Genomic DNA, 15,475 nt, shown 5'->3' on the forward strand with positions numbered 1-15,475 from the left:
TGTCATCTAATGCCATTAGTTACTTATTTTGTCTCTTTTTTATAGGTCATTTTCCTTACCTCAGGAGCCAGTCTCGTTACAAACCTCTGTTTTTTCTTTAGTGTCTGTACCCATTGTATATCACCAGGTGTCGGGTACATGCTGCTGGTACATATATGGTCTAGAATGACTCTTTGTTGAAGTTCCTGAAAGCTAATTATAGTAATGCCAGTCACACATTTTCTGCAGGAATTATTCAACTGATGTGCTCCTCCGGTGATGTTGTCTGTATTATACTCAGTTGTGCAAGAAAGGTATAAAATACCGACAATATGAAAGTTAAGACACATGTGCAACATCTGGATATCTTTATTGTAGACGTTTCGCCATCCAGTGGCTTTATCAATACAGATTCTAGGACATAATAGGAAGACAGTAGAACTATATACAAAAGATGAGGTAATCAGTCCCTCGGCCTTGGAGTTAGTGTTCACAGCATCCTCCACCACGATGCTGTGAACACTAACTCCAAGGCCGAGGGACTGATTACCTCATCTTTTGTATATAGTTCTACTGTCTTCCTATTATGTCCTAGAATCTGTATTGATAAAGCCACTGGATGGCGAAACGTCTACAATAAAGATATCCAGATGTTGCACATGTGTCTTAACTTTCATTATACTCAGTCTTCTGTCCCTCCTGCTTGCACGATGTGCTTCCCAATACACACAAAAGGACCCCAGTGGAAATAAGTCACTTTGACTTTTTTGGGTTATTCTAGGTAATTTACACACATGTGTTACTTTGTATGATAATTGTATTTAAGTGAACCTGTACCTGAAACTTACTCTAAGGAATTATGATACTTTGTTCCCTGCGAGTGTGTGTCAGGGGAGTGAGGGTGTTATGCAGGGGTAGAGTGTGCGAGGCATCCTGGCTCTCATCTCATCTCCCTCTCCCCCTCTTGAGTGCCAGCGGTCCAGTGCCGTCCCAACTCTCTCTCTCGCCGCACTCTCCCTTCGCTCTCACTCACTCCGTCACCACCGCAGTTGGAGTCCGCGTCAGGGAAGTGATAGCAAACATGTGGGGAAGGTTTTTCCGCGCGGCGATGGTGTTAGCGGTGGTGGTGGTGGTGGTGTCCCCCAGTGGTGGTGCCTTACCACTAGAGGAGGACCAGGAGCTGGAGAGGCACCGAGGTAGTGCCCAAAGGCGAGTCACCCGCCAGCAGCCCATCTACGGCATCACGTGAGTACTCACAACTCTGTTAAGAACTGAAGGAATGCATGATTAGAGGTGGTGGTGGTGGGCAGGACCATGTGTAGAGGTGATAGGATAGTAGCCAACAACTACCCAGGGAAGTAATAATGTTCTGTTATACAAGTGTTAAGTGGAAGCTTGTTAAACGTTTTGCACTCTGGCTAATTGTTTCTTTCTATATGAAGGCAGATAAATCGTGCAAACTTCTCTTTACATTCAGTATACACTGATCCTTACTTGTCTGTGTTTCATAACACCTCCACAACCATCATCACATAATACACAGGTTACGTGTATGTGTCGCAGGTTGCTATAACAACTGGGAAGAAGAAAAACAATGAATGTAATGTGTGTGTGTATGTGTGGAGAGGATACACATTCATATCAAGAAGCATAAATAACAGAAGTCCTCAGGTTGTTCTTCAACTCTATATATCTTTGGTTAGGCCTCATTTAGATTATGCTGCACAGTTCTGGTCACCGTATTACAGAATGGATATAAATGCTCTGGAAAACGTACAAAGGAGGATGACAAAGTTGATCCCATGTATCAGAAATCTTCCCTATGAGGATAGACTAAGGGCCCTGAATTTGCACTCTTTAGAAAGGCATAGAATTAGGGGGGATATGATTGAGGTGTATACATGAAAAACAGGAATGAATAAAGGGGATGTAAATAGTGTGCTGAAAATATCTAGCGAAGACAGGACTCGCAGCAATGGTTTTAAGTTGGAAAAATTCAGAATCAGGAACGATATAGGAAATCTTGGTAATAGAGTTGTGGATGAATGGAACAAACTCCCGAGTACCGTCATAGAAGCTAAGACGTTGTGGAGTTTTAAAAATAGGTTTGATAAATACATGAGTGGGTGTGGGTGGGTGTGAGTTGGACCTGACTAGCGTGTGCTGGTAGGTCAGCTGCCGTGCTCCTTCCTTAAGGGAATGTGACCTGACCTGACCAGGTTAGGGCGTTGGCTTCAACCGGTTGGAGAACTGGACCAGCTCGCATGGGACAGTAGGCCTGCTGCAGTGTTCCTTCTTTCTTACGTTCTTATGTTCTTAACCGGGATATTGGTTTCCAGGCGACACCTCGAGCATGTCTTTTTGTTGAAGATTGAGACACTTATGCAACATATGGGAATCTTTATTGAAAAAACGTTTCGCCACACAGTGACTTCATCAGTCCAATACAAAGTCTTACACCTTCCTGCTGTGTACTGGACTGATGAAGTCACTGTGTGGCGAAACGTTTCTTCAATAAAGATTCCCATATGTTACATAAATGTCTCAATCATCAACTTGTCGGTTTTAAAACCACTTATCACATGGCTTTTTGTATTGGCTTCAAATTCTCATCACTGATACATATTACCTAAAGGAAGGTTCCTTTTTACCTTAGATCACTAGGTTCAAATTTACCAATTATATAAAAAATGGGAAATGTCATGCAAAAAACCATAAAAAATGAATCTGTTAATCCTCTTATTTATTCAGTGTATTAAAATTTAAGCAAATTACTTTAACCATTTAAGAGATACTTACTTTTATTTCATATTTAAGAACAGTTATCTTATTCGAGCTGATAACTACGTAATTTTATAATGGTTTGCTATAATAGTGGTTCTCAACGTGTGGGTCGCGGACCCCTGGTAGAGACCGCTGTTACTGCAGCAAGTATTACTTCTCCAGCCAGAGACAGAGTTTCTCTCAAGTAAGAGTATCCATAAGGAGAGCCTTTTCATGTGGGGAACCAAGAGATTTTTTGAAGTCATAAATGGTTGAGAACGATTGCTTCAGCACAATTCGTTGATAGAAAAACGAGAACCAGGCTGGGAATCACTGCGTTAGCTTATCTACTTACATAGAAAAACAAGAGCCATGACTTTCGTAAATATTATTCTATTGGTTTCTGTGAGAGCAGCGAGACTGACTACCTTACCATGATGGAAATAAATGGTATAAAATACCGACACAATGGAAATATAAACACATGTAGTATAATGTGATCCTTTATTGACTACGTTTCGCCCACACAGTGGGCTTTTTCAAGTCACAAACAGAACTACCTGGGGTGGAAGGAACACGAGTATTTATAGTCAGGTTCAGAATGCTGAGGTCAGGTGGAGAATGCTGCATCTGATGATGTACATAAGAACACTGTAGAAGGTCTGCTCACAAACTTATCCAATCTCCTTTCCAAGCTACCCAAGATTTTAGACTCTATAACCCCACTCGGTACATCATCAGATGCAGCATTCTCCACCTGACCTCAGCATTCTGAACCTGACTATAAATACTCGTGTTCCTTCCACCCCAGGTAGTTCTGTTTGTGACTTGAAAAAGCCCACTGTGTGGGCGAAACGTAGTCAATAAAGGATCACATTGTAATAAAGTTGGTAGAATTACCGACAATATGTAAAGTGAAAGGACACAAGTGCAACTAATGTGGCATTTATTGTGGCAACGTTTCGCTCTCCAGGAGCTTTATCAAGCTTGATCATTATAATGCATATGTGTTTATATTTCCACCTTACCATGAGTCTAATATTCTCAGGTAGTAATGAGAACTAAGTCCGAGAAAGGATGTAGTTCTCATTACTACCTTGAGAATGAACACATCGTATCCAGGCTGAAGGACAGTTTAATATAGACAAATGCAAAGTTCTAAATGTTGGACAGGACAATAACCATGCCACATATAAACTAAATAATGTAGATCTTAATATTTTGTTAGGTAAGACACATATGCAACAGTTAGGTATCTTTATTTCGAAACGTTTCGCCTACACAGTAGGCTTCTTCAGACGAGTACAGAAAAGTTGATAGAAGCAGAAGATACTGGAAGACGATGTATCCAGTATCTTCTGCTTCTATCAACTTTTCTGTACTCGTCTGAAGAAGCCTACTGTGTAGGCGAAACGTTTCGAAATAAAGATACCTAACTGTTGCATATGTGTCTTACCTAACAACCTGTCGGTATTTTATACCATTTTAATGTTAGATCTTAATATTACGGATTGCGAAAAAGATTTAGGAGTTCTGGTTAGCAGTAATCTGAAACCAAGACAACAGTGCATAAGTGTTCGCAATAAAGCTAATAGAATCCTTGGCTTCATATCAAGAAGCATAAATAATAGGAGTCCTCAGGTTGTTCTTCAACTCTATATATCCTTGGTTAGGCCTCATTTAGATTATGCTGCACAGTTTTGGTCACCGTATTACAGAATGGATATAAATGCTCTGGAAAATGTACAAAGGAGGATGACAAAGTTGATCCCATGTATCAGAAACCTTCCCTATGAGGATAGACTAAGGGCCCTGAATCTGCACTCTCTAGAAAGACGTAGAATTAGGGGGGATATGATTGAGGTGTATAAATGGAAGACAGGAATAAATAAAGGGGATGTAAATAGTGTGCTGAAAATATCTAGCCTAGACAGGACTCGCAACAATTATTTTAAGTTGGAAAAATTCAGATTCAGGAAGGATATAGGAAAGCACTGGTTTGGTAATAGAGTAGTGGATGAGTGGAACAAACTCCCAAGTACCGTTATAGAGGCCAGAACGTTGTGTAGCTTTAAAAATAGGTTGGATAAATACATGAGTGGATGTGGGTGGGTGTGAGTTGGACCTGATAGCTTGTGCTACCAGGTCGGTTGCCGTGTTCCTTCCTTAAGTCAATGTGACCTGACCTGACTGGGTTGGGTGCATTGGCTTAAGCCGGTAGGAGACTTGGACCTGCCTCGCATGGGCCAGTAGGCTTGCTGCAGTGTTCCTTCGTTCTATGTTTAGATTTGGAAAGGACATGGGAAGGTATTGGTTTGGAAATGGGATAGTTGATGAGTGGAACAGTCTGCCTAGTTGGGTTGTTGGGGCTGGGACTTTGGGTGGTTTCAAATTTTGGTTGGATAAATACATGAGTGGGAGGGGTTGGATTTGAGAGGGACTTTCACATCAGAGCTTGTTTCTTGGGTGGCATTGAAATTTGGGTTGGTCAAATGTTTTGTTAGTGGGATGAATTGTAAAGGACCTGCCTAGTATGGGCCAACAGGCCTCCTGCAGTGTTCCTCCTTTCTTATGTTCTTATGTTCTTATGTATTGGACTGAAGGAACCACTGGCTGGCGAAACGTTTCCTCAACAAAGCATCCCAAATGTTGCCCAAGTGTCTTAGTCTTCAACTTGTCAGTTTTCTAAACCGACAAGTTCATAAGAACATAAGAAAGAAGAAGCACTGCAACAGGCCTCCTGGCCCATGCGAGGCACTTCCATGTCAACTCCCGACCCACCTTGTCAGGTCAGGTCACATCCACTTAAGGAAGGAGCACGGTTGAACATTAAAATGGTATAAAATACCGACAGGTTGTTAGGTAAGACACATATGCAACAGTTAGGTATCTTTATTTCGAAACGTTTCGCCTACACAGTAGGCTTCTTCAGTCGAGTACAGAAAAGTTGATAGAAGCAGAAGATACTTGAAGACGATGTAATCAGTCCATCACCCTTAAAGTTTTGAGGTGGTCAGTCCCTCAGTCTGGAGAAGAGCATTGTTCCATGGAATGAAACAATGCTCCATGGAATGAAACATTGTTCCATGGAACAATGCTCTTCTCCAGACTGAGGGACTGACCACCTCAAAACTTTAAGGGTGATGGACTGATTACATCGTCTTCAAGTATCTTCTGCTTCTATCAACTTTTCTGTACTCGACTGAAGAAGCCTACTGTGTAGGCGAAACGTTTCGAAATAAAGATACCTAACTGTTGCATATGTGTCTTACCTAACAACAAGGAGCACGGTATCAGACCCATTAGCACAAGGTAGTCAGGTCCCACTCACCCTCCCACACTCACTCATGTATTTATCTAACCTATTTTTAAAACTACACAACGTTTTAGCTTCTATAATGGTAATCGGGAGTTTGTTTCACTTATCCACAACTTTCCTATATCCTTCCTGATTCTGAATTTTTCCAACTTAAAACTATTGCTGGGAGTCCTGTCTTGGCTAGATATTTATAGCACGCTATTTACATTCTCTTTATTTATTCCTGTTTTTTTATTTATGCACCTCAATCATATATCCCCTAATTCTACGCCTTTCTAGAGAGTGCAGATTCAGGGCCCTCAGTCTCTCCTCATAGGGAAGATTTCTGATACATGGGATCAACTTTGTTATCCTCCTCTGTATGTTTTCCAGTGCATTTATATCCATTCTGTAATACGGTGACCAGACTGAAGACAATTATTTATGCTCTTTGATATGAAGCCAAGGACTCTGTTTGCTTTACTGTGAATGCATATGCACTGTTATCTTGGCTTTAGATTGCTGCTAACCAAGATTCCCCAAATCCTATTTGCATTCAGTAATATTAGGATCTACATTATTTAGTTTATATGTGGCATGGGTATTTTCTTGTCCGAAGTTTAGAACTTTGCATTTGTCTATATTAAACTGTATCTGCCACTTCTCTGACCACTGCATCAGTCTATTCAGATCTTCCTGGAGTGCTCTAATGTCCTCATTAGAATGAATTAGGCGACCTATTTTGGTGTCATCAGCAAATTTGCTCATGTCGCTATTTATTTCCTCATCTATGTCGTTTATATAAATTGTAAACAACAAAGGGCTCAACACTGACTCCTGTGGAACACCTCTCGTGACACACCCCCATTCTGATTTCTCCCCATTGATTCAAACCCTCTGCTGCCTATCTGTCAGCCATGCCTCTAACCAAAAAAAAAATTTGTCCTCCTGTGCCGTGTGCCTTAAGTTTCCTCAACAGCTTCTGATGTCGAACTCTATCGAAAGCCTTACTGAAATCTATATACACAATATCATATTCATTACCATGATCTACCTCCTCAAATAGCTTGGTGAAAAAAGTTAGCAAATTCACAAGACAGGAACGCCCCTTTGTAAAACTGTGTTGAGATTCATTTACTCACATTATGTCTTTCAAGATGGCTACGAATTGCCTCAGAAATTATTGATTCCATAAATTTTCCCACTATGAAGGTAAGGCTTATTGGTCTATAGTTCGAAGCTAAGGACCTGTCACCTGCCTTGTAAATAGGTATCACATTTGCCTTTTTGCACTGGGGATTTGTTCGATTTTAATTTTTCTGTTTATCTGAGGACCATGTCTCTAGTTACCCTAATCGTGCATAGTTTATTATCGTTCTGCTCTACATAATTTATTATTTCTGGAATTTCGCTAGTATCTTCCTGTGTAAAAACTGAGAGGAAATTAAAGCTAAAAATTTCACACATTTCTTTATCACTGTCAGTGATCTGACCTGAGTTATTTTTGAGTGGGTCTATCTTGTCCCTAATCTTACTTCTGTACACCTGAAAGAACCCTTTCGGGTTAGTCTTCGAATCCCTTGCCACTTTAGCCTCATAATCTCTTTTAGCTTTTCTTATTCCATTTTTTATGATTCTCTTTAATTGAATATATTGATTTCTTAACTGCCCATCCCCTCTTTTCATACGTCTATATATGCCTCTCTTTTGACCAATGAGATGTTTTAATGCATTGTTCATCCATTTGGGATCATTTTTGTTAGATCTAATTTCCCTAGTTGGAACAAAAGTTGTCTGGGCACCTAGAACTATGCTCTGAAAAAGTCATATTGGCAACCAACACTACCTACCTGACCCAGAGTCAGGTCATTCCAATTTAGCTCACCCAGGTAATTTCTCAGTCCCATGAAATCAGCCAAGTGGAAGTCTGGGACAGAGACTTTTTACAGTTATTTTGGTAATTCCATGATATATTGAAACTAAGTGATTTGTGATCACTTTCCCCAAGCTCATCACTTCAAGATTATTAGTGATTTTTTGTTAGCAAGAACCAAATCAACCAGACTGTTTCCTCTAGTGGTTCTGTCACAAACTGTTTTAAAAGGCAATCCTGAATCGTATTATGAAAGTCACTAGACTCAAGGTTTCCTGTCATATTGTTCCAGTCAATTTGTTTAAAGTTAAAAATCTCCCATTAACACGACATTTTCATGTCTAGATGCCTTATGAATTTCATCCCATAGTAGTTTGCCGCACTCCCTATCAAGATTTGGGGGCCTATAAATCACAACAAAAGATAATTGGTCGCGACCCTCGAGAAACTGTAGCCAAACAGATTGTGTCCGATGTTTCTAATTTTATATCTTGTGTAACACAACAATTTAAATTATCTCTGACATACATCGCCACTCCACCACTCTTCCTGTTGACCCTATCAGTGTGGAATAGTTATAGCCTTGTATGTGGCATTAAGAAGGCATTTCTCTATCTTTTAGGTTGAACCAGGTCTCTGTTATAGCAATAATAATATCTATATTACCCGAACATGCAAGTAATCTTAGCTCATCTATCTTATTTCTTACACTCCTACTATTAGTATAGTAAACCTTAAGGGAGCTAGTCACTCTCTGCCCTTTACTGTCTCTCTTTGTTTGTTGGTTAGTTGCTTTGTCTTTACTAGCAACTTTATTTTGAACATTGTTTATTAAACATATCACTGAGATATCCTGGTAATATCTGCTGTTTTCAACCCTGGTACTGCAGCTTGATTGTTTCCCACACACACCCGTACCTCTGTAGTCTATAATCTATCAGCTTAAAGTCCTAGACAAGTCAGCAATGGCCCCCTCAATTGAAATGGCTAATGCAACTATCCCAGCCCCTGAGAGATATACCCCATCCCTTGCATATATATCACATTTGCCATAAAAATTTCCCAGTTATCAATGAATGGGATTGTAAATTCCTTGCAGTACCTGTCTAGCCAGCAGTTTACACCAGTTACCCTAAACATCCACTCATTGCCCACTCCCCTTCTAGGCAAGATGTTACATATGACTGGAACTCTTCCGTTAGACCTAATTATGTCTGTGACTGACCACATTGCACTTGAAGCAGTTGCCACTCTTCAACTCACTGTTAGTAACCTTTTCCTCCACACCGACTCCATCTTTTGCACACTCACTCCTAAATCCATCTAAGCGAATTTTCAGCCTCCTATTTCGTCTTGGAGAAGTAGAACCTCCTCCTTCAAAACTTTAACCTGAGATTTCAGAACACTACAACAAGCCAACATGCTCTATAACACTCCATACTAATCCCCCAGACAGCTAGGATAGAATGACCTTCCGTGACCACTGACCTCATGGTACTGAGGTCAGTGGTCAGTACGCTGTAGTCAGTGGTCAAATAAAACTGCAAGTTGTGACGTACATAGTTCAAACCTTCCTTGAAGTCCGATTTACCTGGCTGAAAGTTTGAAGCCGATCAGAAAAGACGTTCTCAAGTCATGGCAGAGAAACCTTGCAGTAAGAAAATAATCTGACACGCACTGAAGATCGTCACTGTGGAAGTCAAACACTACATCTCTACGGATGTGGCAAACCCAGTTTCACCTGAATGCTTATATATTTTGACAGTGATAGCTGGGCTGGGTTCCAGCTCCTGGGTCCGTTAAGGGTGTTTCACCACAGCTACGGGGTCTTTTCACTACGTTAAGTGGTGTTTATGCCTCTTGCAGGTGTTGGACTAAAGCTCCCAAAAGCTATTGGAAAGCCGTCGATTTATACTTCCTGTGTATGTGACCAACACGATACTAACTACAGTGCAGTGTGACCAACACGATACTAACTACACTGCAGTGTGACCAACACGATACTAACTACACTGCAGTGTGACCAACACGATACAGTGTGACCAACACGATACTAACTACACTGCAGTGTAACTACAGTGCAGTGTGACCAACAGTGCAGTGTGACCAACACGATACTAACTACACTGCAGTGTGACCAACACGATACTAACTACAGTGCAGTGTGACCAACACGATACTAACTACAGTGCAGTGTGACCAACACGATACTAACTACAGTGCAGTGTGACTACAGTGCAGTGTGACCAACACGATACTAACTACAGTGCAGTGTGACCAACACGATACTAACTACAGTGTGCAGAGTGTGACCAACACGATACTAACTACAGTGCAGTGTGACCAACACGATACTAACTACAGTGCAGTGTGACCAACACGATACTACTACAGTGCAGTGTGACCAACACGATACTAACTACACTGCAGTGTGACCAACACGATACTAACTACACTGCAGTGTGACCAACACGATACTAACTACACTGCAGTGTGACCAACACGATACTAACTACAGTGCAGTGTGACCAACACGATACTAACTACAGTGCAGTGTGACCAACACGATACTAACTACACTGCAGTGTGACCAACACGATACTAACTACAGTGCAGTGTGACCAACACGATACTAACTACACTGCAGTGTGACCAACACGATACTAACTACAGTGCAGTGTGACCAACATGATACTAACTACACTGCAGTGTGACCAACACGATACTAACTACACTGCAGTGTGACCAACACGACACTAACTACACTGCAGTGTGACCAACACGATACTAACTACACTGCAGTGTGACCAACATGACAATAACTACACTTCAGTGTGACCAACATGATGCTAACTACACTTCAGTGTGGCCAACAGTAATGCCAACTACACTTCAGTGTGACCAACAGTAATACCAGCTACACTTCAGTGTGACCAACATGATGCTAACTACACTTTATTGTGAACAACAGTAATACTTACTACACTTCAGTGTGACCAACAGTAATACTAACTACACTTCAGTGTGACCAACAGTAATACTAACTACACTTCAGTGTGACCAACAGTAATACTAACTACACTTCAGTGTGACCAACATGATACTAACTACACTGCAGTGTGACCAACATGATACTAACTACACTGCAGTGTGACCAACATGATACTAACTACACTGCAGTGTGACCAACATGATACTAACTACACTGCAGTGTGACCAACATGATACTAACTACACTGCAGTGTGACCAACATGATAATAACTACACTGCAGTGTGACCAACAGTAATAATAACTACACTGCAGTGTGACCAACATGATACTAACTACACTGCAGTGTGACCAACATTAATACTAACTACACTTCAGTGTGACCAACATGATACTAACTACACTGCAGTGTGACCAACAGTAATAATAACTACACTTCAGTGTGACCAATATGATACTAACTACACAGCAGTGTGACCAACAGTAATACTAACTACAATGCAGTGTGACCAACAGTAATAATAACTACACTTCAGTGTGACCAATATGATACTAACTACACTTCAGTGTGACCAACATGATACTAACTACACTGCAGTGTGACCAACATGATACTAATTACGCTTCAGTGTGACCAACAGTAATACTAACTACACTTCAGTGTGACCAATATGATACTAACTACACTGCAGTGTGACCAACAGTAATACTAACTACACTGCAGTGTGAACAACAGTAAAACTAACTACACTGCAGTGTGACCAACAGTGAAACTAACTACACTGCGGTGTGACCAACAGTAATACTAACTATACTGCAGTGTGACCAACAGTAATACTAACTACACTTCAGTGTGACCAACAGTAATACTAACTAAACTTCAGTGTGACCAATATGATACTAACTACACTGCAGTGTAACCAACAGTAATACTTACTAAACTTCAGTGTGACCAATATGATGCTAACTACACTGCAGTGTGACCAACAGTAATGCTAACTACACTTCAGAGTGACCAAGAGTAATACTAACTACACTGCAGTTTGACCAACATGATACTAACTACACTAAATTGTGACCAACAGTAATACTAACTACACTTCATTGTGACCAACATGATACTAACTACACTGCAGTGTGACCAACGGTGATACTAACTACACTGAAGTGTGACAAACAGTGAAACTAACTACACTGCAGTGTGACCAACAGTGAAACTAACTACACTGCAGTGTGACCAACAGTGAAACTAACTACACTGCAGTGTGACCAACAGTGAAACTAACTACACTGCAGTGTGACCAACAGTGAAACTAACTACACTGCAGTGTGAACAACAATGAAACTAACTACACTGCAGTGTGACCAACAGTGAAACAAACTACACTGCAGTGTGACCAACAGTGATACTAACTACACTGCAGTGTGACCAACAGTGATACTAAGGAGACTGCGGTGCTACCAACAGTGAAACTAATTATACTGCAGTGTGACTAACAGTGAAACTAACTACACTGCAGTGTGAACAACAATGAAACTAACTACACTGCAGAATGACCAACAGTAATACTAACTACACTGCAGTGTGACCTACAGTGAAACTAACTACACTGCAGTGAGACCAGCAGTGATACTAATTACACTGCAGAATGACCAACAGTAATACTAACTACACTGCAGTGTGACCTACAGTGAAACTAACTACACTGCAGTGTGACCAACAGTGAAACTAACTATACTGCAGTGTGACCAACAGTGAAACTAACTATACTGCAGTGTGACCAACAGTGATACTAACTATACTGTAGTGTGACCAACAGTGATACTAACTATACTGCAGTGTGACCAACAGTGATACTAACTATACTGCAGTGTGACCAACAGTGATACTAACTATACTGTAGTGTGACCAACAGTGATACTAACTATACTGCAGTGTGACCTACAGTGAAACTAACTACACTGCAGTGTGACCAACAGTGACCACTGCAGTGACCAACAGTGAAACTAACTATACTGCAGTGTGACCAACAGTGATACTAACTATACTGCAGTGTGACCAACAGTGATACTAACTATACTGCAGTGTGACCAACAGTGATACTAACTATACTGTAGTGTGACCAACAGTGATACTAACTATACTGCAGTGTGACCAACAGTGATACTAACTATACTGTAGTGTGACCAACAGTGATACTAACTATACTGCAGTGTGACCAACAGTGAAACTAACTATACTGCAGTGTGACCAACAGTGAAACTAACTATACTGCAGTGTGACCAACAGTGATACTAACTATACTGTAGTGTGACCAACAGTGATACTAACTATACTGCAGTGTGACCAACAGTGATACTAACGACACTGCAGTGTGACCAACAGTGAGGGGTTTAGGAGGTTGTGAGGGGTGTTGGGAGGATGTGAGGGGTGTGGGGAGGATGTGAGGGGTGTATGGAGGTTCTGAGAGGTGTGGGAAGGTAGTGAGGGGTGTGGGAAGGGTGTGAGGGGTGTGGGGAGGTTATGAGGGGTGTGTGGAGGTTGTGAGGGGGTGTGGGGTGGGTGTGAGGGGTGTGGGGAGGTTGTGAGGGGTGTGGGGAGGTTGTGAGGGGTGTGGGGAGGTTGTGAGGGGTGTTGGGAGGTTGTGAGGGGTGAGGGGTGTGGGAAGGTTGTGATGAGTGTGGGGAGGATGTGAGGGGTGTGGGAGGTTGTGAGGGGTGTGAGAAGGTTGCGAGGCGTGTGTTGAGGTTGTGAGGGGTGTAGGAAGGTTGTGAGGGGTGTGGGGAGGTTGTGAGGAGTGTGGGGTGATTGTGAGGGGTATGGGAAGGTTGTGATGAGTGTGGGGAGGATGTGAGGGGTGTGGGAGGTTGTGATGGGTATGGGAAGGTTGTGAGACGTGTGTTGAGGTTGTGAGGGGTGTAGAAAGGTTGTCAGGGGTGTTGGGAGATTGTGAGGGGTGTGGGGAGGTTGTGAGGGGTGTGGGAAGGTTGTGAGGGGTGTGGGGAGGTTGTGAGGGGTGTGGGGTGATTGTGAGGGGTATGGGAAGGTTGTGATGAGTGTGGGGAGGATGTGAGGGGTGTGGGAGGTTGTGATGGGTATGGGAAGGTTGTGAGACGTGTGTTGAGGTTGTGAGGGGTGTAGAAAGGTTGTCAGGGGTGTTGGGAGATTGTGAGGGGTGTGGAAGGTTGTCAGGGGTGTGGGGAGGTTGTGAGTGGTGTGGGGAGGTTGTGAGGGGTGTGGGAAGGTTGTGAGGGGTGTGGGGAGGTTGTGAGGGGTGTGGGAAGATTGTGAGTGTGTGAGTTGGTTGTGAAGGGTGTAGGAAGGTTATGAGGGGTGTGGGGAGGTTGTGAGGGGTGTGGAAAGGTTGTGAGGGATGTAGGGAGGTTGAGAGGGGTGTGGGAAGGTTGTTGGGGGTGTGGGGAGGTTGTGAGGGGTGTGGGGAAGTTGTGAGGGGTTTGGGAAGGTTATGAGGGGTGTAGGGAGGTTGTGAGGGGTGTGGGAGGTTGTAAGGGTGTGGCAGGGTTGTGAGAGGAGTGGAAAGGCTGTGAAGGGTGCCGGGAGGTTGTGAGGGGTGTGGGAAGGTTGTGAGGGGTGTGGGAAGGTTGGGAAAGGTGTGGGAAGGTTGTGAGGGGTGTGGTGTGGTTGTGAGGGGTGTGGGAAGGTTGTGAGGGATATGGGAAGGTTCTGAGGGGAGTGGGAAGGTTGTGAAGGGTGTGGGAAGGTTTTGAGGGGTGTAGGAAGGTTGTGAGGTGTGTAGGGAGGTTGTGATGAATGTAGGAAGGTTGGGAGGGGTGTAGGAAGGTTGTGAGGGGTGTAGGAAGGTTGTGAGGGGTGTAGGAAGGTTGTGAGGGGTGTGGGAAGGTTGTGAGGGGTGTAGGGAGGTTGTGAGGGGTATAGGAAGGTTGGGATAGGTGTGGGAAGGTTGTGAGGGGTGTAGGAAGGTTGTGAGGGGTGTATGGAGGTTGTGAGGGGTGTAGGAAGGCTCTGAGGGTGTAGGAAGGTTGTGAGGGATGTGGGGAGGTTGTGAGGGGTGTGGAGAGGTTGTGAGTGGTGTAGGAAGGTTGTGAGGGTATGGGGAGGTTGTGAAGGGTGTGGGAAGGTTGTGAGGGGCGTAGGGAGGTTGTGAGGAGGGTGGGGAGGTTGTGAGGGGTGTAGGAAGGTTGTGAGGGTTGTGGGGTGGTTGTGAGGAGTGTGGGAAGGTTGTGATGAGTGTGGGGAGGATGTGAGGGGTGTGGGGAGGTTGTTGGGGGTGTGGGAAGGTTGTGAGGAGTGTGGGGAGGTTGTGAGGGGTGTGAGGAGGTTGTGAGGGGTGTGGGAAGTTTGTGAGGGTATGGGTAGGTTGTGAGGGGTGTAGGAAGGTTGTGAGGGGTGTTGGGAGGTTGTGAGGGGTGTGGAGAGGTTGTGAGGGGTGTGGGGACACTGTGAGGGGTGTGGGAAGGTTTTTGGGGCTGTGGGAAGGTTGTGAGGGGTCTAGGGAGGTTGTGAAGGATGTGGGGAGGTTGTGAGGGGTGTGGGAAGGTTGTGAGGGTGTGAGTTGGTTGTGAAGGGTGTAGGAAAGTTGTGAGGGGTGT

The 15,475-nt window shown here is 43.2% G+C and overlaps 1 protein-coding gene across 1 annotated transcript in view; it reads left to right on the forward strand.

The window, feature by feature from the left end:
- Positions 1-945: 945 nt before the first annotated feature.
- LOC128691748 (myosin heavy chain, clone 203) overlaps positions 946-15,475 on the forward strand; it is a 250,812-nt gene continuing 236,282 nt past the window's right edge. The window contains exon 1 of the mRNA XM_070089934.1: positions 946-1,224. Coding sequence (XP_069946035.1) covers positions 1,061-1,224 — 164 coding nt within the window. The 5' untranslated portion in view covers positions 946-1,060. The remainder of the gene's footprint in view (positions 1,225-15,475) is intronic.

This window comes from Cherax quadricarinatus, chromosome 3 (assembly GCF_038502225.1).
Source record: "Cherax quadricarinatus isolate ZL_2023a chromosome 3, ASM3850222v1, whole genome shotgun sequence".
NCBI classification, from domain to species: Eukaryota; Metazoa; Arthropoda; class Malacostraca; order Decapoda; family Parastacidae; genus Cherax; species Cherax quadricarinatus.